This window comes from Saimiri boliviensis, chromosome 14, assembly GCF_048565385.1.
Source record: "Saimiri boliviensis isolate mSaiBol1 chromosome 14, mSaiBol1.pri, whole genome shotgun sequence".
NCBI classification, from domain to species: domain Eukaryota; kingdom Metazoa; phylum Chordata; class Mammalia; order Primates; family Cebidae; genus Saimiri; species Saimiri boliviensis.
Window position 1 is genome coordinate 76,062,106 of NC_133462.1, and position 27,111 is coordinate 76,089,216.

Genomic DNA, 27,111 nt, shown 5'->3' on the forward strand with positions numbered 1-27,111 from the left:
GGGAAGGTACAGAGAGTCCCATGCTAAATTAAATTGACACACGTATTTACTTAATGAGTTCAATTTATCATAGTTGTAAAAGTCTAGATCAGTTTTTGAAAGATACTGAAATGTAAGGAAGTTCCAAGTGTACATAACTACTTTAATATTAGAGCTTTATTAACAGAATGAGGCAACAGATATCTAATTAAGATTTTTTTTTCATGGGGTTGTGGTATATAAACAAAATAAATACCTATAAAATCTGGGAGAGGTAAGCATCCCTGAAAAAACAAGCTAGTATATATGATGGCAGTTAGTACTACTTGAAACAACAGACCCAAAATAATCCACATTAACCTTAAGTGCTAAGACAGTAAATTCAGTAATAGTGAACACATATATTTAGTTGTTTACAGTTAAAGTGGCTGGATTAAAAACATGAAGGAGGAGTAAATCCCAGCCTGCAGTATTTTTTTTAAAAACTTCACATTTAAATTTAATGCATAGGCAAGGTTGAGAAGCACTGAAGTAAAGGAGTTTACTAGTACAAAGTAAAACCTCAAAATAACACTCAGAAATAACTAAATACCATAGAATTTGAAGTACAGAGTTGTTTTAACCCACAAGATGGGGAGCAAGAAGAGAAATGTTCAATTCTTATAAAATCAGAGTGAACAAGAATTTATTTAATAACAGAATACTGAAATAGTAGGTGCTCCTTTTGTTAAGGTTTAAAAAGGGTGTTTTCAGAACGAATAAAATGCTATTTTGCATACTGGGTGGTAAATGCTAACTTTTTCAGCTTGAGCCCTTACACAAGCAGAAAACATCAATTGTTCAAAGAAGCATCTAGAAATAGGTTGTCCCTTCTGTAGGGGTTATTAGAGTTCTGAGGGTACGGCAGGTCACTTTGTCAGCTAGCTGTGCCCATTTTTTGTCATGGTGAATCCAAATTGGACATTTTAGAATTCTGACTCACCTTTTAAGCAAATTTGATAAGTCAACAACAGCAACAAAAATATATATACAGCAATAACAAGCCTTGCAATGTTTAAGTACAAATTTGTTTTCAGCTTTCTTTCTGCAATCCTCCTTAAATCTTATTTTTAAAAACTAGGGTTGCCAAGCATCGTATTTACTTACAGAACCAGGTCCTTTTCTACTTACAAATAATCCACTTAGAGATTACATCCTCCCTTCCCTGTTACCATAACAACAGGTAGGGGTGGGGAGAATAACTGCAGAGGATGCTATTCGTTCCCCATTACCCCTCAGGCCACTTCTTACTGTAATTTTGGACCTTGGAACCCTGTAGGACATACATGAAGCCTGCCATCCTCTCTACTCCTCCTGCAAAGTCATAATGCTCTAAGGATTAGGGTGACACCTATCCTGAAAAAGTCCAACATGGGGAATCTAATATAGGAAAGGCAAGAACGAAGTAGGGCCCAAGATCAGAACTGCTCCAAAGGAAACTCTGGGATGATGTATCTAATGAGTACAGTTGAGCACTAAATATATCTAAGTCTCCCAGAAAATAAAAGAAGACAATTCAGATCACGTACGTATTGTGTGGTAGATTAATGTGTCAAGCAAAGTTTTCCCAGTGAAAGAAATGTATTGGCTGGGTGCAGTGGTTCACACCTATAATCCCAGCACTTTGGGAGGCCAACTGGGGCAGATCACATGAGGTCAGGAGTTCAAGACCAGCCTATCCAACATGGCAAAACCCCATCTGTACTAAAAATACAAAAATTAGCCGGGGGTGGTGGCATGCGCCTGTAATCCCAGCTACTTGGTTGGCTGAGGAGAATCCCTGGAAACCGGGAGGTGGAGGTTGCAGTAAGCTGAGATTAAGCCCCTGTACTCTAGCCTGGGCAACACAGCAAGACTCTGTCTCAAAATAAAGAAAGAAAGAAACTTATTATGAGGGCTCTTAAATACTAGAAAACATCTTTAACTGTAATACTACAAAAGGTATCAAAACCTAGTGCAATATGAAAATTCCTCTAAATGCAATTAATCCAACAGGAAAAAAATGTCTACTTTAATTGAAAAAAAACAAACAAACAAACAAAAAAACCCATGGCATTATGGCATATAAATATTCAAGGATCAAAAACATCCTACTCATCCATTCAGGCAATTAAAGTTGCTGCTATATAACATTTTCAAGTGAATTGCTGTTAGTAGCAATAATGAAAGCCTTACCCTGTTGGGCTGGAGTCTCGGCCGGCTGAGAGGCTGCCTGCAAGCCTGGCTCAGAAGCAGAAGAGTCTCCCAGCACAGAGTTTAGAGGAGTCTCAACAGAGGCAGGGGCAGCTGCAGAGGGAGAAGGGAGAACACTAGGCTTGGATGAGGGAGTTGAGGTAATAGGGGTGCTTGGAGGAGGAGAAGCTTGAGATCCACAGTGTGACAGTGATGCGAGGGAAGGCAGTGGAGGCGGCGGTGGAGGAGCTGCTGGCCCTGAGGTAGGCGGTGGAGACACTGGATATGTTACAGAGTCAACCAGCCCATTGGGTGCTGTCGGTGATGGAGGCATTTGGGGCACAGGAGAAGAAACACAAACAGGGAGGACAGGCCTTGGACCAGTAGCTTTGCCTGGGGGGCTGCTAATCATTATTGGAGGAGATGGAGGGAGGGGCGAAAAATTGGAAGTAGACCAGGCACAGGGCTTCGTAGCTGGAGGCTGAGAAGAGGGTGTGTTCACAGGAGAAGAAGGTCGAGAGTTTTTGTTCAGAGGACGAGGAACTGTAGCGTAATGGGGAAGAACAGGGTGGAAGGCTGAACCTAAAGATGTTGCAAAACGTGTCGCTGAGTGTCGCAGTGGTGGTGTAGGGGGTGTGGAAGTAGGTGGCAAAGCAGTCACTACAGCATAATCAGGAGTGGCATCTGACACTGGAGCTGAGATGACTTTAGCGTATGATGGAGGAGGTGCTGAAGGAGGCTGGCAACTGGAATACTCAGGAAGTGGAGCATTATACAGGGAGCTGTCTGAAGATGGAGCTGGACAGAAGGTGGAAAGCAGCAGCAAAAGACAGGATAAAAAAGGAGAGAGAAAAAGGGAGCTAGTGAAGCCACAAAACCAGCATTCAGACACAATGTATAAATGTAGACTACAGTTAGTACCAGAGAATTAGGCACAAATGCAAATAACTATCTTCACCCAAGAATATTTTAACTTGTAAATACATTTTGAGATTCAGAAGAGGATAAGTTTCCTTTTTATCTAATAAGTAGATTAATAAATTTAATTGACTAATTTATCCTTTACAAGAAAAAGCTAGTATTAGTCTTAATTGTTAATATTTAGTCCACAAGAAAAAGGACATTAAAATCACATGAATAGGACCATAAACAGAAGAATAAATTTAGGTTTTTTTTTGAAAACAACAAATAGCAAAACTAGTAAAACTGGCAAAACATTTAATACAAAGTGTGAGAAACCTCCTATTCGATGCTTATTTGTGGGAAAGTTTTGTTTTGTTGGCCATAACTCCAGCAAACAATTAGGTAGCTAAAAACATATAAATTAAACAATAAACCAACTAACCACTATTTAATCAAACCCACATTGAGACTTTTTATATGGGCCATAAGGAATATTCTTAAATCCTATAATGAATGTTAACTTTAATAAATGTTAAAATATCTCAAACTTTCAGCCGTATCTTAACCCTTTTGTCTTTCAGTAACATCAGATTTCATAATTTTCACTAATTTTTCATAATACTAGACAGCATACTTAAATAACTGGTCAGTTTTAGAGAATATTTTTCACCTACTAATTCTTCCTTCAAAAACTTTAGAATGCAATCAAGCAAATTTCTTGCTGAATGGTACTATAGCCTATAGTATTTGAGACAATTTATGTGATATCATGTGGGAAATATATTTGAAGTTCATCCAGTATAAAAAATTTCCCATAAAAACACACGTATACTTTATAGCCAATTTATAGGGAGTTAGAATAATTAGAATGGCAGAATAAAAATTTCCAAGAGCTTTAAGTCTGCAAGCAATAAAAGCAATATAGAAACAAAAAGAAAATGTTAAAGTAGTAATTGCTGCATATTTTTCATAATTTCGAATTGTATGGCTTAATCCCAAGCATCGCAAATGTGAAATATTTTAACACACGGCTGCACAAGAGACATCATCCAAGCTCAGATACAAGAACACAGAAGGGTTTGTGAACTCCTTACCAGCATTTGCTATTCTGCGCTCTCTCTCCCATTCCAGCTGTTCCCTTTCTAACTGCTCTTGTCGCTCCCTTTCTTGCCTCTCCCGTTCCAGTCTCTCCAGCCTCTCTCGTTCTTGTCTTTCTTGCCTCTCCCGATCCAGGCGTTCCTGCCGCTCCAGGCGTTCCTGCCGCTCCCGTTCTTGTCTCTCTCTCTCTAGCTGTTCTTGTTCCAGTCGCTCCCTCTCCAGCCTTTCCCTTTCTAACCTCTCTCTCTCCAACCTCTCTCTTTCCATTCTTTCTCTCTCCAGCCTTTCCCGCTCCAACTCCTTTTGTCGTTGCTGTTCTTGTAGTTGTCTGGGGGAAAAAAAAAAAAAAAAAAAAAAAAAGGTAAAAACATGCATCTATAGATAATCATCATGAAAAGTAATTCTTTTCAGCTATGTAAATTATTTTTGAGTCAAATAAAAGCAATGCAGAGTATCCAATCAACATCTCTCTTCCCACGTAACAGCCACCTAGGATAGAGATGACTTATGCTTCATACAAATAAAAAACATTTCTCCTATTGGTATCACAGGGGCTGAATGCTTCAGCATATTACACTAACATTTCATTTTATTCTGTACTTTTCATGAGTACTGTTGCAAGTAAATGAATTTTCCAAATAACTCAACACACCACTTTAATGACCAAGTCATTATTTTAATCATTTAATGAAAAAAAGTTGTAAAGTTGTAATATCCTTCCTAACATCAAATATAATTGTACAAATAATTATCATTTCAGAAAATACAATGGCTGGCTACAGCAATAGTTCAATAAATGTTTACTGAACGAGCCGGGTGTGGTGGCTCACACCTGTAATCTCGGAACTTTGGGAGGCTGAGGCGGGTGGATCTCTTGAGGTCAGGAGTTCAAGACCAGCCTGGCCAACATAGTGAAACCCCATCTGTACCAAAAATATAAAAAATTAGCTAGGTGTGGTAGCGTGCACCTGTAATCTCAGCTACTCGGGAGGCGGAGGCAGGAGAATCTCTTGAACCTAGGAGACAGAGGCTGCAGTGAGCCGAGATCACGCCACTGTACTCCAGCCTGGGTGACATAGCAAGACTCCGTCTCAAAAGCAATAACAAAAAAAAATGTACTGAATGAAAAAGAGACAAGAAAGAAGAAATAAACTTTAAATGATTTGAAATCTCATACCCAGAGGCAACTACCACCAACATTTTGGGTGTGTATGTCTCTCTCTCTCTCTATGTGTATATAGATACATATACATCTATATAACATATAGATGTATATATAAACATGTATGTATATATGTATATGTGTATACATAGGTATATACAACATACATATAACATATACACATATACATGTTATATAATTATGTATACACATATAGACACACATCTATACACACATACCTATATAGACACACACACACCTATATACCTCTAGACTTTCCCTCATGTAAAAATACACACATAAACTTTAAAAACCAAATAAAATATAATCATTTTCTGCTACTATGAAATCTGCTTTTTTTTCCTCTCACTTAATATATTGTAAAAGTCGGTATGAGTGAGGTGGCTCAGGCCTGTAATCCTAGCACTTTGGGAGGCTAAGGTAGGAGTAGTGCTTGAAACCAAGAGTTCAAGATGGGCCTGGGTGATGAAGTTAGACCTATTTCTACAATAAATTTTAAAATCAGCCAGGCATGGTGGTGTGCACCTGTATTCCCAGCTACTTGGGAGGCTGAGGGAGAAGGATCCTTGGGCCCAGGAATCTGAGGCTACAGTAAGCTAAGATTACATGATCACACATCAGCCCAGGAAACAGAACGAGACCTTATCTCCAAAAACAATGAAAGAGAAAAAGGAGGAAGGGAAGAAGAAAGAAAAAGAAGGGAAGGAAGGGAGAAAGGAAGGGGACATAAGCCAGTAAAATTGAGGATATCTAGGATGAGAACCTGCCTGTGTGTACAACTCTGGCTGGATGGACACACACACACACACACTCACACACACACACACACACACACAGGGTTATCCTAAGGCGTTTAGTTCAGTATCTGTATTTTCCATGAGTGCATAATATTCAATTGTTTAGCTGTCCACAGTCTAAGCAGTCTCCTATAGTAGGATATTAAGTTATCCTAATACTATTCCCAATACTGTGATAACATTTATCTTCATCTTTGAATCTTTTTCTGTTTTTGTAGGATCAATAAGGGCACACATTTTGCTAGGTGAAAAGATAATGAATTTCTTAAGATATTTGACACATGGTTCCAAATTGTCGTTAGGAAAAGTTGTGTCAATTAACTTTCCCTAAAAAAAGTTATCTTTGCCAGTCACGGTGGCTCATGCCTGTAATACCAGCATTTTGGGAGGCTGACGTGGGTGGATCACCTGAGGTCAGGAGTTTGAGACCAGCCTGGCCAACATGGTAAAACCCTGTCTCTACTAAAAATACAAAAATTAGCTGGGCATGGTGGTACGTGCCTGTAATCCCAGCTACTTGGGAGGCTAAGGTGGGAGAATCACTTAAACATGGGGGACGGAGGTGGCAGTGAGGTGAGATCCTGCCCCTGTACCCCAGCCCTGGGCGAGTTCTGGTTAGAGACAAAGCTAAATGACAGCACATGTGTACTATCCTTTGTTCCTTCCAGCGGTACCAACACATCAGTAAGATCTTTCCAAAAAGCTCTCTCCTTCATGTTTCCTAAGCTGGCTATACAACAAAGGAAAAGGCCCACTGACAAATACATCAACCCCACTCCTCTCACAAAACACACAGCCTCTCCTGGATATTATCACCACACTTAACAAGGACTGCAAGAGAAGAACACAAGAAACTGAGTTTACTTATGAGTAGTTATTTACTTATGAGTAGTTGTTTTGAGTACTGACTACTAATAAAATCAGATTTTCAGGATCTACTACTGACTTCATTATGTTATCTGGTAAATCACTAGCTGTGAAAGTTGTTGAGGGATAACGATATCCCTGCAGGGATGAGGGAGAAGAAATAAGATGTTTTCAAAAAATGTTTTTAATAATAAACAGAGAAAAGTCAGGGTTGGCGGTGGTTGTCATTTTTCCAGTAATCTGCAGCTAATAAACTCAGCTGGAGCTCGTATTAAATTTCAAATGTTCAACACATATAAAAAAAATATGGGCCATTTTAAATATAATGCTCTAAGCAATCTGTTAGGACCAAACTGCAGAAGATACACCCATATTATTCTAATTAGAATATATTTAAATATAGAAGCTAAAGTAAAATATTTAACTCAAAAGCATAGTAGCTGTCCCAAGAAATCTATGACGAGAAGATTCGAGTTTTTAGATCTTTGTACATTTCTGTGTTACTTCTTCTATTTTTATCAAAATAACATAAATAGTTTTTAAAGTTTATAACAAAATTATAAACCGGTACTACACTGCCCCAACTCTCCTACCTGTTTCCTACTCTTGTAACTGGTTTCTTACATTTTAGCTTTCACTATCTACTTTCTAACAGGAAGATGCCTTCCACAACTCCCTCACCACACTCATGCTTTTCCTAATATGGAAAACAGTGATTTGGGGTGAAAATCAATATCTAGGATTTACATTATTAACATGATAATGTAAATACTGCTCACAGCTGAATCACATAGTATTCTTTGACCACATTTCATTTATCATTCAAGTTCTCAGTCATGGGTTTTTTTTAACTACCAAGTTAATGGTTGTTTCTCTAAGCAATACAATTATTTTGATGCATACGGAAAGCTTAAATCACAAGGAGAAGGCCAGGCATGGGTGAGATGAATCTGAAATAATTACTGAATAACAGCATTTACAACTAGGGTGTACTGACTTAAGAAATTTGTTCCACATGTCATCATATTCCAGGGTTTTCTGGCTAAAAAAGATAAGGAGTATCTACTGACATAGGGAAAGGGCACAATGCTGGAGAATACTTCTAAGTTCACAGACAGATGATTCAAGCAGGCAATTCACATAGCTGCAGGAGATTCTATTTTCTTGTTCTGAAGGTAAGAAAAGAAAGTGTTGAACACTTTAAGCTAATTTTTAGCCTGCTTGCTGAAAAGATGCCCATCTAAATGTATTTCCCAAAATAGTGATTCAAGCAGAAAATCTCTAGCTTCTGAATCTTGTATGGCATGAATAATTCCCACCTAAATCGGATGCTTTATAAATTTGACTCTCATGTTTTGACCTCTAAAACAAGACATTTGCGTAGCTTTCTAGGAGGAGTTTCCAAATTTATAAACTTTGCTTTTGCTCAGAATTATCGCTGCCAATTCAGATACTGGAAATGCGCATGGCTCCTCTTCCTAGAGTTCCCTCTCCAACTGTTTTCTTCTATCATCAATAGAATCATCTGAGGACTTTTTTTTTTTTTTTGAAGAACTAGTGCCTTAATTCTGAACCATGGAAAATCCCGACAGACTTTAATTTTTCTTTTAGGCTAGGATATGTATATTCTACAATCATCTGGAAGTTTCTGAGAATATAAATTGTTTTCAGAAACAATTAATAGTGCGAATAACCAGTATTATTTTTTAAGCATTTAAAAAATACCAGACACAGTTCCTCCCACCCCTGAATATCTATTTCTCCCAAATAGCTATCCTCAAATGTAAATAGATGCACAAAGCACCAGCCAGCATTGAGATTAACAGCTTCTTAAATATATATTCAAATATCTATTTAGTTTATGTTGACTCAAAGACTTATTACTTGAAGCAAGTAAAAAGTAAATAACAACATTTCAAAATACATTTCACCCAGCTTTACCTATAATGAATAGTGTTAGGTAAATAAGAGTGATTTCACTTTTAACAAAATGAAGTAGGAGCAGTCAAGGAAAAATATTCTGAGTTGGTAACATTTAATAACACTGTTATTATTGACATTTATCGGAAAATAAAACTACACACATATGAGCTGATTGTATAACATGGGCATTTCACTTCACTATCAGTAAATAAATTAAAAATAGATAAAATGTAATAATATAGCCAAAATTTAAAATTGCAAAGCCCTGAGACAAGAGCAGATACTCACAAGAGAAGGCGGTCAACTTTTGGTCCATCCTGCCTCTGAAGGCCAGTCGGAGGGCTGTACACTCTCATTGCTCCAACTGCTCAGTTCTGTGCCGTGATTATCATTCCCCTTTTATAACTTTCAGGTGGTACTGGTGATTTGTGAATTATTTATAGATATTAACTATATTAAGGTTCTATGTGGAGACTAACATAGGACTGACTCATGTTTCTTAGAATATGTTTTCTCATCAAGGCCAAGGAAACCAAATATTAATTATATGAGTAGGAACCAAAACTACTTAATAAATGATATAATAATAAAGGATATTGGACTAATGGACACTCAAAGTAAACATTTGGTTTATTAACTCTACATTGATTAAAAATAAAAAAATTAAACAATAGTAATATGTAACTTAAAAACTCAAATTATAAGGCTTATAACAAAACAGTAATCCTCTTACTAATCCTCACCACTTATGATTTTGCTCCCCAGAAGCAGTTATTTTCAATACTCTGGTACTTATCACAGTAATTCATTTAGAACTATTACTTCTTGATTTTTCATATTCAAATTTAGATGTTATCTACTGACTTCCTATTATACAAATAATTTCTACATCTCTAACTCCCCAAAACTTTTTCTTCTCCATTTTCCCAGTAAACTCATAACACCACTTTGGCTACATCAAGATTCATGTATCATGTAATTCACTGCTGATCGCATTTACTTGCTAGAACAATTTCTTTCTTACTCTGGTGCTAAAAAGTAGTACTTTTTTTCATTTGATTCTTTTTCTACATACCTATCCCTACTTCACCCCACACTCTCCATTAGAACTGTAATCCCTATCCACATGGTCCACATAGCAGAAGACCCATGGTCAGGTTTTTCAGTTCTTTTGTTTTGCTTTTCCTCCACCGGGAGTCTTCAGCCCCACTAGGAGCTGTACATCCTCCTGGCACCAACCGGATGGGCTGCTTCCTAGGTCTTGCTTTCACCTTAGTCGTGCTGGGAGTTGCCTATTTCTTTCCTAAGTTGGATTCCTTGTCTCCTCGATGCTCTCATGGGTTCATCATTCTTGCTTTACTCCCTCATCTTAACAGAACACATCTTCCAATAGCTTCTTAGGAAGCTGTGCAGAAGAGGTTTTAGATGGGAAAGAAATTCTCTCAGGATTCTGAAGCTCCCCTATCTTGTCGCTCCCACCACCCCTTACCAAGCATTTGCAATCTTATTTATTCTAGGACAGCATTCTAAAATTCCATAGTGAGAAGCCTTGGTGGGAGGTCTTTTTGTTTTTCCTACTTGGTGGGCTGGACACTTGGCGAGACTTTCTGAACTAGACGAGAAGCTAGCAAACTGTATACAGCCCTAGGCCCAAATCTGGCTACACCCATTTATTTCCATTTTGTCTATGGAAAGCTACAAAGGAAGAGTCTAGCAAATGACACAGATGGGCCACAAAGGCTAAAATGTTTACTATCTCACCCTTCACAGAAAAGCTTTGCAGACCTTTGATCTAGATGATCAAGTCAGTGAGTTCCAGTAAATTTTCTTATTTATTTGCAGATTCCATTTCTTCATGTTTTTGTTCTCCTCCCCTCTCCCCCAGAACTCCTCTATTATTTGGATGCTGGACCTTCTAATCTGAACTTCTTACTTTACTTTCTTTCTCCTATGCCACCTCTTTGTTTTATGACTGCTTTCAGAGAATAAATCCCTCAACCTTAGTTCTCAAAACTTCTATTTCTATTTTTTTTTCCCAGCTTCCACGAGTGAGTGTTCATGGAAGGGGACCCAAACATGGAGTCTTCTATTTCTTTTTTTGAGATGGAATCGAATCTCGCTCTGTCGCCCAGGAAGGACTGCAATGGCCTGATCTCAGCTCACTGCAACCTCTGCCTCCAGGGTTCAAGCGATTCTTCTACCTCAGCCTCTTAAGTAGCTGGAACTACAGGTGTACACAACCATGCCTGGCTAATTTTTGTATTTTTAGTAGAGACGGTTTCACCATGTTGGCTAGGCTGGTCTCAAACTCCAGGCTGACCGCATATGATCTGACTGCTTTGGCCTCCCAGAGTGCTGGGATTATAGGCATGAGCCACCGCACCCGGCCCTATTTCTTTCTTTTTTTTTAAAAAAAAAAAAAAAATAGTTAAGGTGGTTTTAAAAAAAAAGTTTCCAAGTTTACTTCCTTGTTCTCTGAATGATCCCTTTAAAATAACTTCCAATTTTTATTGCATCAATGAAATGTATTCTCTTAGTTCTCTAAAGCTACTGCAGTATATGTCATCCAATTTAAACTCTTTGTTTTGATCTTTATTTTATAGAAGTTGTCCTCAAAGGTTTGATGATCCTTGGCTGTCTGTTCATATTTATAAGCAGTAGCACCAAAACTGATCAGAGGTCCTTAAGCAAATGAGCTTCACTGGCAAGGACCTTGAGTGTCAACACCTCTGTCTTCTCTTGACCATGGCAATTTTCCCAAAGAGGAATCTTAGTTTCTTTGTGGGCTCTACACGTCTGGCTGCCAGTGTCTAGGAGCTGAGCAAGGGAAAGAAACCAAGTTGGCCAACTTTCACCTAATCCTTCTTTTCATTTGGCACCTTACCCACATCCTCACAGCTGTGAATTTATAATGCAAATTAATAATGTTTCTCATTATGTTCCAGTAATAGTGTAGAAGAAGGCCAGTTAAACAGCCAAAGTTAACAGAACAATTTTACTCAGCTTATGAAATACAAAGTTGGCCTCAAGGTTTTAATGTGCCTCTGAAGATTAAACCAAGTTTTAAAAAAATGATTTTACATAAATAATCACATGAAATAAATTTTAGAAATAAAATTTCTACTGGGAAGCAACCTTCACACTAGACTGTGCTATACATCCTTTCCCACTGTTTGCTAGCCTACACAACCAGATCCAGCCATGCACTACTGTCGGCTGAGAGAAAGTGAAAACCAGTACTAAGTGTCTATATAAATATTTAGATATTTTAGAGTTTTGTAGTATCTTTATCCAAGTATGGTTTAACCATAGGCAAAACAGATTGTATGGGATACATGTCAAAGAAAAATGACAAGTATCTTTCTCATAATTTGAAATTTACTCAAGTGATAAAAAGCAAGATGCCTCTTTTTAGCATATGACAAATTCAGGAAAAGAGTTTTAAAAAGCAATTTCTTACAAAAAATTAGCTGGGCGTGGTGGTGCATGCCTGTAGTCCCAGCTACTCAGGAGGCTGAGGCAGGAGAATTGCCTGAACCCAGGAGGCGGAGGTTGCGGTGAGCCGAGATCGCGCCATTGCACTCCAGCCTGGGTAACAAGAGCGAAACTCCGTCTCAAAAAAAAAAAAAAAAAAGGCAATTTCTTAGTACAGTATATATAAGGCCCTTACAAGGTGGATGCAATCTCATTTAACCGTACCATCCGTCCTGGAGGGGAAAGAAGCAGCGTACTCACACTGCATGTGTGTTTGCATCTCCTTGCCTTTATACGCCTACTCTTTCTTCCTGGAATGCTTTTCCCTTCTATGACTGGAAACTCCTACTTTATTACTTCTTCAGGCACAGCTCAAAGAGCACCTCCTCCATGAACCTCCCACCAACTACCAAAAACACAGAAAATCCTAGGCAGCAAAAAAAGTGTGTGTTATCTTAATCAACTCAACAATCTTCCTAGGTAATGCCTTCCCTAGCACCTGGGAAATCTCTGAAAGGCCATTTACCAGCTAAACATCAATAATTCCTCCTACAAACCATGGGTTTAGAGTAGGGAAAAAATTAGGCAAAAGTGAAGAAAATTACTACATTAAAGGTCAAACATGTATTTGTCTTATACCCCAAAACCTGCAGACAAATTAATTCAGTACCAGAAACTTCTTGACTTTTTATTAGAAATTTTATTGAGGTTTCTGATCTCAAAACAGTCCATAATGTTCACTGTGGAGGTAATACTCATATGTAAAATAAACATTCACAAAGAAAATACAAAACACTGTGTGATTAAGTTACAGGAATTCAGAAAAGAAGAACATTAGTGTGCCTGGACAAGCATCTACAGAAAATGACAATATAGAAAGGATATGAGAAGGACATGTCAGAAGAGGTGGATGCCACACACAACACAGAGGGAAAGATGAGTATGGTATATACAGAGATAGTCATGAGTGGCGAAACAGAAACACGAGTGAGTTCCTAAATGCCAGGCCAAAGAAATAAACTGGACATGAGAGGTGGCCATAGGAATGCTGAGCAGGGAGATGTCAAGACAGCAGTGTCTAGACTCTTATTCAGGTTGTTAGATTGAGCAGTCCTGTAATCTTCCTCAAAATTCTACTATTCTTCCTAAAATTCCAGAAACATCATTAAAATACATATAAATAAACCATGACCAAGTAGAAAAATGAAGGTGGCGATCATTGGTAGGGCAAATTTATTATCAGATTTCTGGTAGACAGAAAGGATAGAAAAGAGTTGTAGGCTGGGCACGGTGGCTCAAGCCTGTAATCCCAGCACTTTGGGAGGCCGAGGCAGGTGGATCACGAGGTCAAGAGATCAAGACCGTCCTGGTCAACATGGTGAAACCCCGTCTCTGCTAAAAATACAAAAAAATTAGCTGGGCATGGTGGCATGTGCCTGTAATCCCAGCTACTCAGGAGGCTGAGGCAGGAGAATTGTTTGAACCCAGGAGGCGGAGGTTGCGGTGAGCTGAGATCGTGCCACTGCACTCCAGCCTGGGTAACAAGAGCGAAACTCCGTCTCCAAAAAAAAGAAAAGAGTTGTGTGTTTAGAATTCTTCCCTAGTCTCCTAGAGACTCTCCTAAGACTAGTATTCAACATCTCTACTTAGATCTCCAGTAAAATCCTAGCCTAACATCCTCAAAATTCATCTCTGACATCCCCTAACAAGACTTGCTCTACGTAGTCTTTCCCAACTGTTAATGGCAACTCTATCCCTCCCACTACCTTAGCCTAAAAACCTCAACCCCTCTTCTTCCCTCATACCCCACCATACAATCCACCAAGACATACAAGGATCTGACATTTCACCACCCACTTCTATGATGTGGTGGAAGCCACCATTATCACCTGCCTAGTTCACTGCAACAGCCTCTTGACTGGGGTTCTTGCTGAGCTGCTGTCCAACCCTGCACCTCCCTCCAATCGTCTCTCAATAGTCTAGGCTCAACAGAGCAGCCTTACTGATTCTGTTAAAATTTTAAGTCAGATTGTGCCTATGTTTGAAACTGTACAATGGTTCTCATTTCTCTCAGAATAAACGTTAAATTCTTCACAGCAGCCTATAAGGCCCTGCATGATCTGACCTCCATTATCTTTGACCTCATCTCCCAATACTCTCTTCTACTCCAGCCTCCATGGCCTCCTTGTTTGCCCTTGTACACATAAGCACCATCTTTTCTTAAGACCTCTTAATGGAGAGGGGGGAAAAAGAAAAAAAAAAACCTCTTAATGGAATGCACTTGCACAGATATCTGCTTGTTAATTCCTTCTTTTTATCTCAATGAGATCTATCCTGACCAATCTATTTAAACTCACAACTAGTGAGACTCATAAGTAATGGATGAAAAAAATAAAATAAAATTACAACCAGCACTTCCCTCTGCCCCTCCAAAACATACAATCCTCTTTACTCTGTTCCATTTTTTTCCCCATAGCACTTATCATCTTCTACGATATGTCATGTTTATTGTCTGATTAGTTTAAGGCTTTTTGGTCCCTCCGCTCCCTCCACCCATCCCAATATAACTTAAGCACTTAGAATAAACAATGCCTGTGACATAAACAAATGGAGCAGCAGAGGCATTCACAACCCAGAACACACCCTGAAGACGGTCAAAGCAGACATGGGAAGAGGAACCTGGGAAGGATCTGACTTGAGGTCAGCAGGTAGAGAGAATGGGAATGAGCAGTGCCACAATAATCAAGCTGATTAATAAGTACATACACTATCTGAAGAACAGCTATACCAGCTCCTCCCCTGTCCTCCCCAAAACCAGCTCAATGGATGGAATGGTATTTACCATAGAAGACGGTTCTCTCAAGAAACTGAACAAGCTGCCTCAGATGAGCTGGGGCTTCCGGTGGAACTTTAAGTAGCTCAGCATTTGTGCGGTTCTGAGGCCTGCCTGCTCCCCATGCTGGTATTCCAAAGGTTAGCCTGTCAGCCTACTTTCTCTGCCCACTTTCAGAGTACTCCCAGTCACGGAAGAATGCTGCCCAACAGAGAACAATTTTGTATTCTACTACTAAACCCTACAGTAGTATTTAAAGATCAATGTGTTATAGAATCAGTCCACATTGTTTCAACATTTTAGTTAAATTCATCATGTAAAAACCATAGAGTCACATATCACTTTATAATTAAAGACTTCTTGAACCATAAAAATATTTGAATTGTTAAGTGTATTTACAATACTTTAAACCTACCATGAGTATAATTTTCATAGAAAAACAAAAAAAGCAGGCATGAAATTTTATAACATCTCACATTCAGCATAACAAGTATCTGTAACTTATTAATGATAGTTCCAAAACTTACTAATGTAAGAATAAAAGCTGTGACTCTTAAAACAGATGACAAGACATAATCTACTTTAAACATTAGGATGTTCAGTTTTGTCTTCTGCAGCATAAAGAAAAAGTAAAAGAAATAACTTGCAAATTTACCTTCTTTGAATTTCCATTTCTTCTTGGGATGGGCCATTCTGAACTTGGGCAGGTAGTTGTGAGTTCTGTCTAGGCAATGTTGGCCCTACGGAGGGAGAAAATATTACAGATGAACATTATCTTCATATCTAGCTGGATAGAGGAGATAAAATCATGAGAATAACATAAAACCATCACATATTTACAAACGTGTCTTCTTTTTGTCTAGCAAAATAAAATATAAGCTTTATATAACACAGAGCAAATGAAAGATTGCAACATAATACTGTTGTCATCTCCAGAAGGCTTACTTGAAACAAATGGAAAACATCAACAATAAGGAAAAATAAACATTTATATATGAAGAGCTTGAGTAAAACAAGTGTTTGATGAGCATCTGAATAGGCACCTAAGCTTGACATTTTCTAAGACAATGAGACATTCTCTTTGGGGTAATTATTCATGAAGTGGAGAGGGAGAACTTAAATGAGAAATCAGAATTCAAAAACTCACCTAAATAGAACACTGGAAATGAAAAACAGGAGAGAGAGAGAGCATGAGAACCTTATTACTAGACTGACGTATGCTAAAGCATTTATTAAATTTGCCCAATTTAAGCTGCCATTTTTGTCTAATGGCCTAGCATTTCCATCACTGGTGAAAAAACATTTGCTAAACTTCCACATAGTAATGAACCTACTGAACTGAATTTTTAATGTAACAGGTAATTTTAAGTTTTCATTTAGGGTAAGAAGAAAAACTTGCATTCATACAACATGGTTCTGTCATGAGACACTAATGACCATCCATTCCCACATACCATGTACAATGCAGACCCACTTTTTGCATCTTACATAGAATGCCACTGACTTATGAAATATCTTAATGTTATTGGATATAAAAATTAAATGTCACAAAATGAGATAAATACTGGACCTAATATATAATACCTAGGGTTAAAGTAGAACAATCTTAAAGTCTAATCCAGTAAACATGAAAGTAAAGAAACAGTAGTTATCTTCCACTCTTGGAGAAGAATATATGAGTAATGACATACTATATATATTTGTGACATCTAGTGTACCAGCAAATGCTCCTAACAGATATTTTGAAAGATTTGTAGACAACTAGTATTTAAAGTCACTAAATCAATGCTTCTATGTACTAAAGTAAATTATTGTAATCTATGGGCTAATCGTGCAAAGTACTTTATACTAGTGGAGTGACTTCACAACTGGAAGTAAAAATTTATTAGGATATAATGCAGTACTGGTGTATCCCAAGTGTGGAAAAACAGAATTTGATCTGAACTTACCTACTAACTTTTTTCCTCACCTCTTTACAAATGTTTTTAGATTAATCATTTAATTTGTCCTCTAAAGACAAACTGATGACAAGTGGAGTGATATATTTTATTTGATTTCCTAAGAGTCTGCTATTTTGAGAGCCAAATAAAGGAAATATAAAAAATATTAATCCCATGTAATTAATAACAAAAAAACCAAAACTTTTGAAATTAAATACACACGTAAATGTTTGTATAAATGAAAATTCATGATTGCTGTCTAGTAAACAGAATAAAATTCTTTCCTTGAGAAATTAAAATAATGATGTAAAAACAGACTGTCCTATTAGGCTATACACTAATGTTTAATACTTTACAAGGAAAAGACCTCTCTTCTGGGGACATACAAAGTGGGGAGATAAATCTGAGGTAGCATGAAGTATTTGGGGAATGTACTTTATATATCCAAAGTTGTGTTTATTCAAAGTACTAAATGTGGGCATTTAGCATGGGCAACTCACAAGACCATTATGGTTTAACTATTTTTTAAAACAATGTTTACTTGAGTATTTAAGTTGAAAGCCTCAGGCTGCTTAAATAATAAAACAGCTGAATGTCAGTCAGTAGGTTAGACTTGGCATCTACCTCAAAGATGAATGCAATTGTACTATTCACACCTAGGATAGGTGTTACATATTAAAGGTAATATTAATGGATTAGAGGTTTTAATTCAAATATATAAATTCAAAAAATGTCAAAATTTCAACTCAATCCTATTTAACAGTTTAAAAAAAAAAAAAAAACCTAACACAAGTTTAATATAACTCACAAAAGCTGAGAAAAAAAAAATTAGCAATTTATAGAACCTGCTTTGGAATTTTTTTTTTTTTAAGCTTTTTAAAAGCTTACTAAGCAAACCTATTTAGAAAGGAGATTTTTTTTTAAATGTGGGTAATATTTTGTGGCTGTTATCATAATTACAAAAATAATTTCTACAGTTTATTCCTGCAGCTGAGAAGAAAGGCTTCAAGGAAGATCCTTTTAAAATGGGGAGAATTTTGATTCTAAAACAATTCTTAACAATTCGTTTCCACATGGTTCTTTGTGATGATAATGGGCTTTCGGTCTTTCCAGACATCCTTTAAATGAGAGGGGTTTGTGCATGTGCAGGGAACCACTCCCCTTGTTATTTTTTCACATCTATATTTAATCTGGTTGTTCTGTTTGTTTCTTCTTCAAATTGTCAGGTTGCAGTAACTAGCACATTGAAATTTATGTGCATTTAAAAATTAATACAAACATACTACAAATATTAAAAGTTCCAGGTAAATATAAAGTTCAGGGTTGTTCTGTTTGTTTCTTCTTCAAATTGTCAGGTTGCAGTAACTAGCACATTGAAATTTATGTGCATTTAAAAATTAATACAAACCTACTACAAACATTAAAAGTTCCAGGTAAATAGAAACTTCAGGTACACAATTACATTTTTCCTTTTTGTCAAACACTCTAACGGGCTATAAAATTGGTAAGTAATACCGAAGGCACCCCACATGACATGAAGCAGGCAAGTCTGTCAGCTGCCACTGTATGTTCTGGAATATAAATATTACTTCACACAGGTCACATTCCCAATTAAGTATTCGTATTCTCATAAAATGCAAAACAGGTACTTTCATAACCATTTCAGTGGGCAAATGACAATATTTTATGAGCATCATGTGGTGGTGAACAGCCCTTTGGGGAGGGAAAAAGAGGGAAGAACAACCAAAGTTAAGAAACTAGTGAACCTGCTTTGCTCCTTCTATGTTAACATTAAGAACAGCAGCTGTTCGAGAGTTTGTTCTTTCTCTCACAGCCAAAGATAACGGCTGATCTTAATTTGTCCTGGCTACAAGAAGAAGGTATATAGCAAACTTTGTGAGTTACTGTTTGTAAACAGAGAAATGTGGCAGTGTCACTGATATAATATCCTATAAATGATGAAAATCGGATCAGGAGACTCTCTAGAATAGGAATTGCATTTCAATCTTGCCTTCAATATTAAGTTTGGTTAAAGCATATTTCACTTAATGTCACATTTTAATTTTCACAAATCTATTTTCACAATTAGCCACAGACTATTTAAAAACACAGGACTAAAAGACAAGTTATTATATACACAATACAATCAAGTTTAAACTTAGCAACATTGTAATTATATTGTTTGCATACAGTTAATTAAAGGTAATAGTTAATGGGGGGGAATCTGCTTTTTAACATATTATTTTACAGCTTTAAACATTCACCTTCACTTAGGTCAAATCAACATTTTTCTCTGCAGTTGGGTAAAGTATCCATTATTCTATGTATAGACCTCGACATATTAAGTAGAAAGGTATACAACATTGGGTGGGTTTTCAAAATGAGCTAAAGAGAGTCCTAAAAACACAAATATCAATAATCACTCATGGCTAGTTCAAAGCTAGCCGGGAAGAACCCCCAGGAGGAGGCAGAAAAATGAGGGAAAAAGTTACTGATTACACATTTAATCTGCAGTGTTTAATTGTGGGATCTGGGAGGGAGAGGAGGGATTTATGAATAGCCACACATTAGGCTCACTGCTGTAACTGTGTCCCCTGAAACAATTCTAAATATAACTTTAAGTGACTAACAAATACATTAGCCTTTTCTTTCCTTTTTTAAAAAGAAATTTACAACATGTACTTCTTTGCCTCAACCAGAAAATACATACATTTTAAAATAATTATCTTCATAGGTAAAGAAACAATATCATTAGTATTGAGAAGTAACATTAAAAATTCTGAGTCACATAAAGTACATACACAGAGCGTTAACACTTTATGTAAAATTGGAGCTATACTGTATATCATTTAGTAACTTTCTCTCATAAAATAATCTGGCTAGCAAGGTACACATGAGTCAAAAAGGTATATATGAGGTTTCTTTTCAAAGCTCAAGTAATTAAAAGTCACTCTTTGAAACTTGGGTTTTTTAAACAGAAACGTTTGAGAAACAAATGGAAATAAGAATTTAGACAACGATATGTATCTGTCTGTGTTTACAGACAGATACATATCCTTAGGTATGTATTTGATTATCTCTAATTTGGGGTGGCTAAGTGACATACCTGTTTGTCCATGCAAACAATACATACATGTGCACACGTGTGTATGAGAGTGAGAGTGAAAGAAAACACTCAATAAGCCTAAATTCACTCTTAAGCCACAGATATCTAACCTACTGAATAAAGGAGGCTATCAATCAGAAATCAACCTATTAAAGCAAGCATTGGCTTACATCGGCCTCACAACATGCATACCTAAAATTAATTCAAGTTAAGCAAAAGTTCCCTTTGAATAAGGCACATTTACATTCCTCAAATCATATTAAGATGGACGTAAATTTTTTCCTTAAATTCTCAATCAAAAATTTTCTCCCAAACAAAATAATTAAAAACAAAAAATGTACAAACAAACAAAAACCCCTCTCAACTGTGCTGGAAGAGGTGGACAAGAATAGTTTTAAGACCTTAATTCTAACTAAATCCTCACTAACAAGCCAACTCAAAGCTGACCAAACCACCTACATGAACCACAACAAATATCACAACATAAAAACAATAGCTTGCTATATATCCCAAATATCACAAACCAGACTATGGCCTAAGAAAACAAAAGTTATGGAAATGCGCAAGTAGCATGTACCACAGCTTGAAAAAGTAATGTAAACATAATGTTGCTTACCACAGAAAATACATCGCAAATTAGTGCTGTCCTGGGTAGCAGTAACTTTGCTCTGGGCTGCAACAGACACCTTGGTGTTAGAAGCTTTGAAGGACAACGGGGCCATCTGAAGAACTTCACATAAACTAAAAGGTGCTTTGAAATGTTCAAAATGTATTTATACATACGTCCTATCTAGATCCTCATCCTGGAAGCTCTGTAATTCAATAAAATGCATCCTCTTTAACACAGGCTCTTAAAAAAAAATTATGCAATCTTTTTTTGTGGAAAAACCCTATAAGCAGCCATAGATCAAATGATGCACTTACAACTTAGTTACATCCTAATTATATGGTTAAAGAGTGCAACCAGCATTTTAGGGTTATATTTTTTAAAAGTCAATGAAGATAAGGTAGAGGAAGTCAAGATCTATGGCCATTAGCATTAATTTCACAAGATCTATCCTCTCACTTAGGAGAACTGAACCTGAACAAAAATTTAGCGGAAGTGCTTAAGATTAACTCATTCCTACTAGTTGAAAAGAAGACCAAAGCCATTATAAATGGGCCACTGCAATAAAGAGTTTTATATTCATTGACACAAAATAAGAGTATCTTTGGTTTGCTAAAAATCAGCTATTTACTACCAATCCACATTTTACTATTTTTTTCAATATATGTGCATATTTGACAAAATGTCTTATTAAAACTATGTGGTCAGATCAAACAGCCATTTATTTAGGCTATTTACATTAAATTTTAGCTTAGGTGTCAATAAAATAATTTTTTTTAGGAGAAGAAACTCAATGAGAAGGTGATGATCTAAGAAAAGGGGGAAGGGCTTATCTGAAATCAAGGTGACAGTCAAAATTGGGATGAGAAAAACAAAAGTAATTTTTTTTTAACTATTACTTTAGTGACATCCAAAACTTTACATCAATAATTTTCTGTAAAATCCTAAAGAAATTCTTTTCAGCATGGGAAAGATTTTCTTTTTCCATTGGTATTAACCAAGAAACAATTAGTGGTTAAAATGTACTGGGGCTTAAGAAAGACCATATAAAGGCAAACAAGACAGTGTTTTAGATCTCCCCTAAGACTACATTATTTAAAATATACAACTCATGCTAACTAAAAGTTTAAGAAAAATCAGAAACAAACCAATTTATATTTAAATAACACAAATCTAAAAATGGTAATGTCTTATATAAGATAATTTTTCATTTCTAGAAATTAGATTTAACATAATCCAATTAAGTCTTGCTTTGAAAATATTACATACAGTAGATATTTGCAAACAAAATAAGATTGATAAATGTCACCTTTGCTAAGTATTTCCAACCACCCAATCTATTATTATTATTAAAGCTGCATGCACAATATTTATTTACAGTAATGACATAGAAAGACCACGGGCATACATATAAAATGTCTACCAAGCTAATGAGATCATTCCACAGGAGATAAACAATTTAGAAAATTTTCAATAATTTTAGGTTTAAACTGTTTTTAAAAAATCTGTCTTACCGATGTTTGCAAATGGCTACTTCTATAATACCTTTATTAAAGAAACATGCCTAGTCTTCAGGTTTTACCCTTCAGTTTCTTTAATCCATATTTAAAAAGAAAAACCATAAGGACAATTTTTAAAACTTACAAGAAAAACCTGAGAAATTATCTCTTCTCTGACAGGAAAGAAACTGCCACATCCCATTACCAATCATGTTGTAAAAAAGTCATCTGACAATTGTCAGAACGCAGGTAAACCATTATTGCTGCATAAGACAAAACATTTTCAACCCAAAATTCCCAGTCTTTCTCACAGAGTCAACTATTAAAAACATTCTTGCACCTGGTATCTTTAAGCATCTTCTTTCCGCTGGCTTTAACGTCATACTATCATGTAAAATATTGATCTAAATTCTGATAGGTTGCTTAAATTATACTGCAGTTTGCATTTCCTGAAGATACTACATTATTCATTCCGTCATATGCATAAGCCTAACAGAACTTCCTGCTTAATACTGATGCCATTAACTCTTTTCATTCGTCAGGGGAGCAAAGCAGAGAGTAAGGGAGAGAACACTTATTGCACAGGCTGAGTAAATTCGGTAATAGGATGTTTTCAGCATAGTTTTTAACACTAGCACTGATGTTACACAAACCTCACATTTCACCTATGAAAGGACATTTCTCTTTAAGTTAGCCATATATATGTATTATTATTATTTTTTGCATAGCTGTCCCTTGATTGCTAATGTAGTTGTCAAACAGCCATCCTTCAGGCTTACCCCTGCCTTTACATACTTTAACATCAGGTGTTTCGTATGAGCAGGGAAATGCAGAAACACTGGGTAAGTTAGAAGTAGTGGGAAATGACAGGCTGTTTAGATTTGATTGTTATTACTATATTTTATTACTATATATAATTACTATAGTAGACTATTCACGATTTTCACAACCAGTGGTTTCTCCTGTTAGCAGTTAGTCCCCAAGGCAATTGGTAATGGGGATATGACCCATCTCAGCATTGTTTCTTAGGATTAAATGAGATAATGTTTGCTTAAAGACTGGCTTGAATCTGATCTGCATTCTCTGGAAGGCTGGTCAGTTGAGTGGGTGAGTAAGCACAACATCAGCATCTGAATTAGTGGTGTTCACACTTCGGACCATCAGTAATGCCCCCAGGTATTTCTCTCTTGATTGCAAAGTTCTATGCTATACATTTTTCAGACAGAGTGAAAGCAAATGTGTTGATGTTTGCTCAAAGGTATCCAGAATAGAAGGGAAGCAGATACTGCAGCGGTACAGCTGCTGCATTAAAAAGAAGTTACCACACTGTAGGGCACTGTGCTGGGAGGCATGAGGATTACAAACAATAAATTTTACTCAAAGCAATGCATTTTTTAAGTGGCATTTTGAAACATTTTCAAAAATATTTCAAATTTTGTTTTAAAATTTGATTTAAAAAACTTTTATATATCTTGGGAAATGGAGCATTGTGCATATATAGCCAAACATGAAAATGTACTGTCATAAACATCTCTCTTTCTTTTTTTTTTTAAAACTCAACCTTAAGACAAAGCTATGTATGATTGGGTTTTTCCCCATCCTTTATTTCTTGTAATCCTCTACCAACTTATGACTCGAATGCATTTTATTCCCTTCTAAACCAATGTGAAAATGGCTGCTAACAGTTGATAGCTTGCTGACAAATTAATCGGCTGCACTGGCAATAGACTTAATAACTTCCTTAGTCCACCACGTTTCATACGCAGTTTATTTTTAGTTGTGAAATGAATGGCCCTGCCTCTAGCTAAATACACTCCAAAAGGCAACTAGAAGTTGAAGGGCCTATCATTTACCAATCCTGTCATACCCTAATGCCTCCAAAGGCAAGAGTAACCTGTGCCCTCAGGTTCACTGCTCTGCTTCCTCCTCCCGATCACAGATCAAGACTTGCCCATTAAATGCCCTCCTACCATTTGTTACTAAGGGCATTATTAAGTATATGCTCAGAGAAATCACCACATTCTGGTAGAAATGTTACTTTAACTAAAACAATTAGCTTCAATTAGAGTGTTTGTCAACCCTTTAATCAGTGCTCTTAACCAGAAATCTACAACCTTTTCTTTTACTCCTATATAAGCAATTTTGAAGTCCTGTTAATGCAACCTCCTAATTTCTCTCTCCAAACTATCTCCATTGCCTCTGTTTTTGTTCTATGATCTCTTGTTTAGCAGTGCTCAGGGTGGGCAACATGTATCCCAGACGCTTAACATACATCAGTTGGGGCAGGGAAGAAAATAGTAGCACCTGCAACCATTAATTTTTCTCATCCTTTTTACTGCTTTTTAATGTCTTACAATGTATTCAACATGTCAACACCAAAGTGCATACATATAAATGAAGAACACACATGTATCAGGGGATAAGCTCAAAAACTGAGAGACAACCAACCTAGACAATTACATTAGCATCATCTAATTAAGCTGCCCATTCCAATCTTGGTATCTGTCCCTTCCCCACAGTCACCAGTGATACTTTAATGATTAACAGATCAAATCATTGCTCTTAGGAAAAGCTCTTCAATTGCTGCCCACTGCTCTTAAATACCAAAATCCAGGGCTTGCCCCTCTATGATGTGATTGCTGTGTATCTCATCCAATTCCTCCTCTGTTGCTCTCTACGCTTTAGGTACACTGGTCTCTCAATTTCTCAAATATGCTATAACACCTTTCCTCTGCAGAGCCTTTTTGACATATGCATGTGCCTTCTACTTCAATATTTTTCTCTTGGTCAACTGGCATGCCTCTGTTCATACCAGCTAGAGCTTTCTGGCAGTTAACAACTAGAGTTACTATTAGCCCTCAGAAAACTAAAATAATTAATTCTTCACTAGGAATCTCACGTCCTACTTTGAGTTTCATTGTATATGCTTTTTTGCTGATTAGTCACTTCAAAAGATTTCAAAGGAGAGAAGCATAAATATAAAATTAGGTAATATCAAATTTCCTAGGAAATAGGAGGAGTCAGGCTAAAGACTCAGGAGAAAAGTTTTAGAAATATGAAAGAAAGAGAGTTTGTTTTGGTTTCTTTCAATCTGGATGGGAGTGAGCAACAGAGAGAAAAATGACCTGGAATAGCCTAAAAGCTTGAAGTTTTGGGTGAAAATGATAAAGGCACCCAATTCCATAGGTAAAGGTGGGGACATTCAAGATAAGAAGATATCTCACATCATTTTAAGGAAACACAATTTTACTCTTATTCACATGTAAAAAACTGAATCTCCTTTAACCAAGAAAGGGGTTTTTTATTCTATAAAATTATTTTTAAAAGACTTTCAAAGACCATGACTGTTTTCTCCTACTTTCATAGGAGAAAAAAAGAATTAAGAGAACTACAAAGGTATGAAGTTTCTGATAACCGTAAACTAACATACTTAGGGGTGGGGGAAAAATGAAGGCAGTGGAAGCAGGGCAATTCTGGACAAGAAAACTGAGCCAGAGGACCAAGAGAATAAACCTCAGAGAGTTCCACAATTTGGTCAAGAATTCATCCCTGTTTACATTCAATTTGGCACTGAAAATTGCTACACAGTTCTCCTTTACATAATTTACCAAGTTTTAAAATGTTTATTTAAAAAAAAAAAAGAAAAAAAACGAAAGCATCTCAGGAAGGCTTCTTGTTTTGATTTTAAATCTCTTTGCTTTAAAAACTCTTAAGATTTAGCCATTACTTTTCACTATACACCACACTCAAACAACTTTAAAATAAGAGCCAATTATTAAAACTTAGAAACCATGCCTAGATACATGAATACATGCTTTTAAACTAAGATTTGCTTTTCAAAATGCCATGCATGATAAACACTACAAGATGTACAAGTCTTGAAAATATTACACTAATTGAAAGCCAGTCACACACAAAAAAACCCCACTTATTTTATGATTCCATGTATATGAAATGTCTAGAACTGGCAAATCTTCAGTGATATTTTATATTAATAGTTGCCAGATGCTGAAAGTATAATTGGAGGTAAAGAAACAATGACTTAAGGGTAGAGGGTTTCTTTCTTGTGTGATTAAAAATGTTCTAAAATTGTGGCAAAGGTTCCACAACCCTGTGAACATACTAAAACCACTGAATCGTACCCTTTAAATGGATAAACCGTATGATCTGTGAAGTAAAGCTCAATAAAGCTGTTACGGAAAATAACAAGTGCCATGCCGTGCATATGGTCTTCATCTCACAATTGTTTATAACACAGAGTTTAAAAATATCCCAATGCCTACTGCTTTTTCCATTTTGAAAAGTATTAAAAGTGATTGGTGAAATTTTCAGTATTTTTATTTTCTTCTTCATGCTTTTCTGTACTGCTAAAATTTTTATAAATAGCACATGACTTTATGATCAGAAAAAAAAAAGAATTTATTTTCAGTTGAAAAACAAAATGCTATGGAAATTATAGTTCTATTAACAAGAGTGGTTCTTGTTGGACAGAGCTCTAACTGCTCCAGTTTGTTTTTTTGTTTTGTGACAGGGTCTCACTTCCATTGCCCAGGCTGGAGTGCAGTGGTGAGATAATAACTCACTGTAACCTCAAACTCCCAGGCTCAATGACCCTCCCACCTGTCTCTTGAGTAGCTGCGACTATAGGTGCATGCCACCACATCCAGCTAATTTTTAAATTTTTTTCGTAG

General features: G+C 36.5%; 1 protein-coding gene across 9 annotated transcripts in view; it reads right to left on the bottom strand.

Moving 5' to 3' along the window:
• ENAH (ENAH actin regulator) overlaps positions 1-27,111 on the bottom strand; it is a 154,074-nt gene that overhangs the window by 20,888 nt on the left and 106,075 nt on the right. For 3 of the 9 annotated variants that reach the window (XM_074385261.1, XM_010340891.3, XM_074385263.1), the window contains 3 exons: positions 15,924-16,008; positions 4,188-4,519; positions 2,194-2,988 (listed from right to left, as the gene is read on the bottom strand). In XM_074385261.1, coding sequence (XP_074241362.1) covers positions 2,194-2,988; positions 4,188-4,519; positions 15,924-16,008 — 1,212 coding nt within the window. Of the gene's footprint in view, positions 1-2,193; positions 2,989-4,187; positions 4,520-15,923; positions 16,009-20,930; positions 22,027-27,111 lie in introns of those variants that run through there. The other 6 variants (XM_074385265.1, XM_074385266.1, XM_074385267.1 and 3 more) reach the window with 4 other exon arrangements.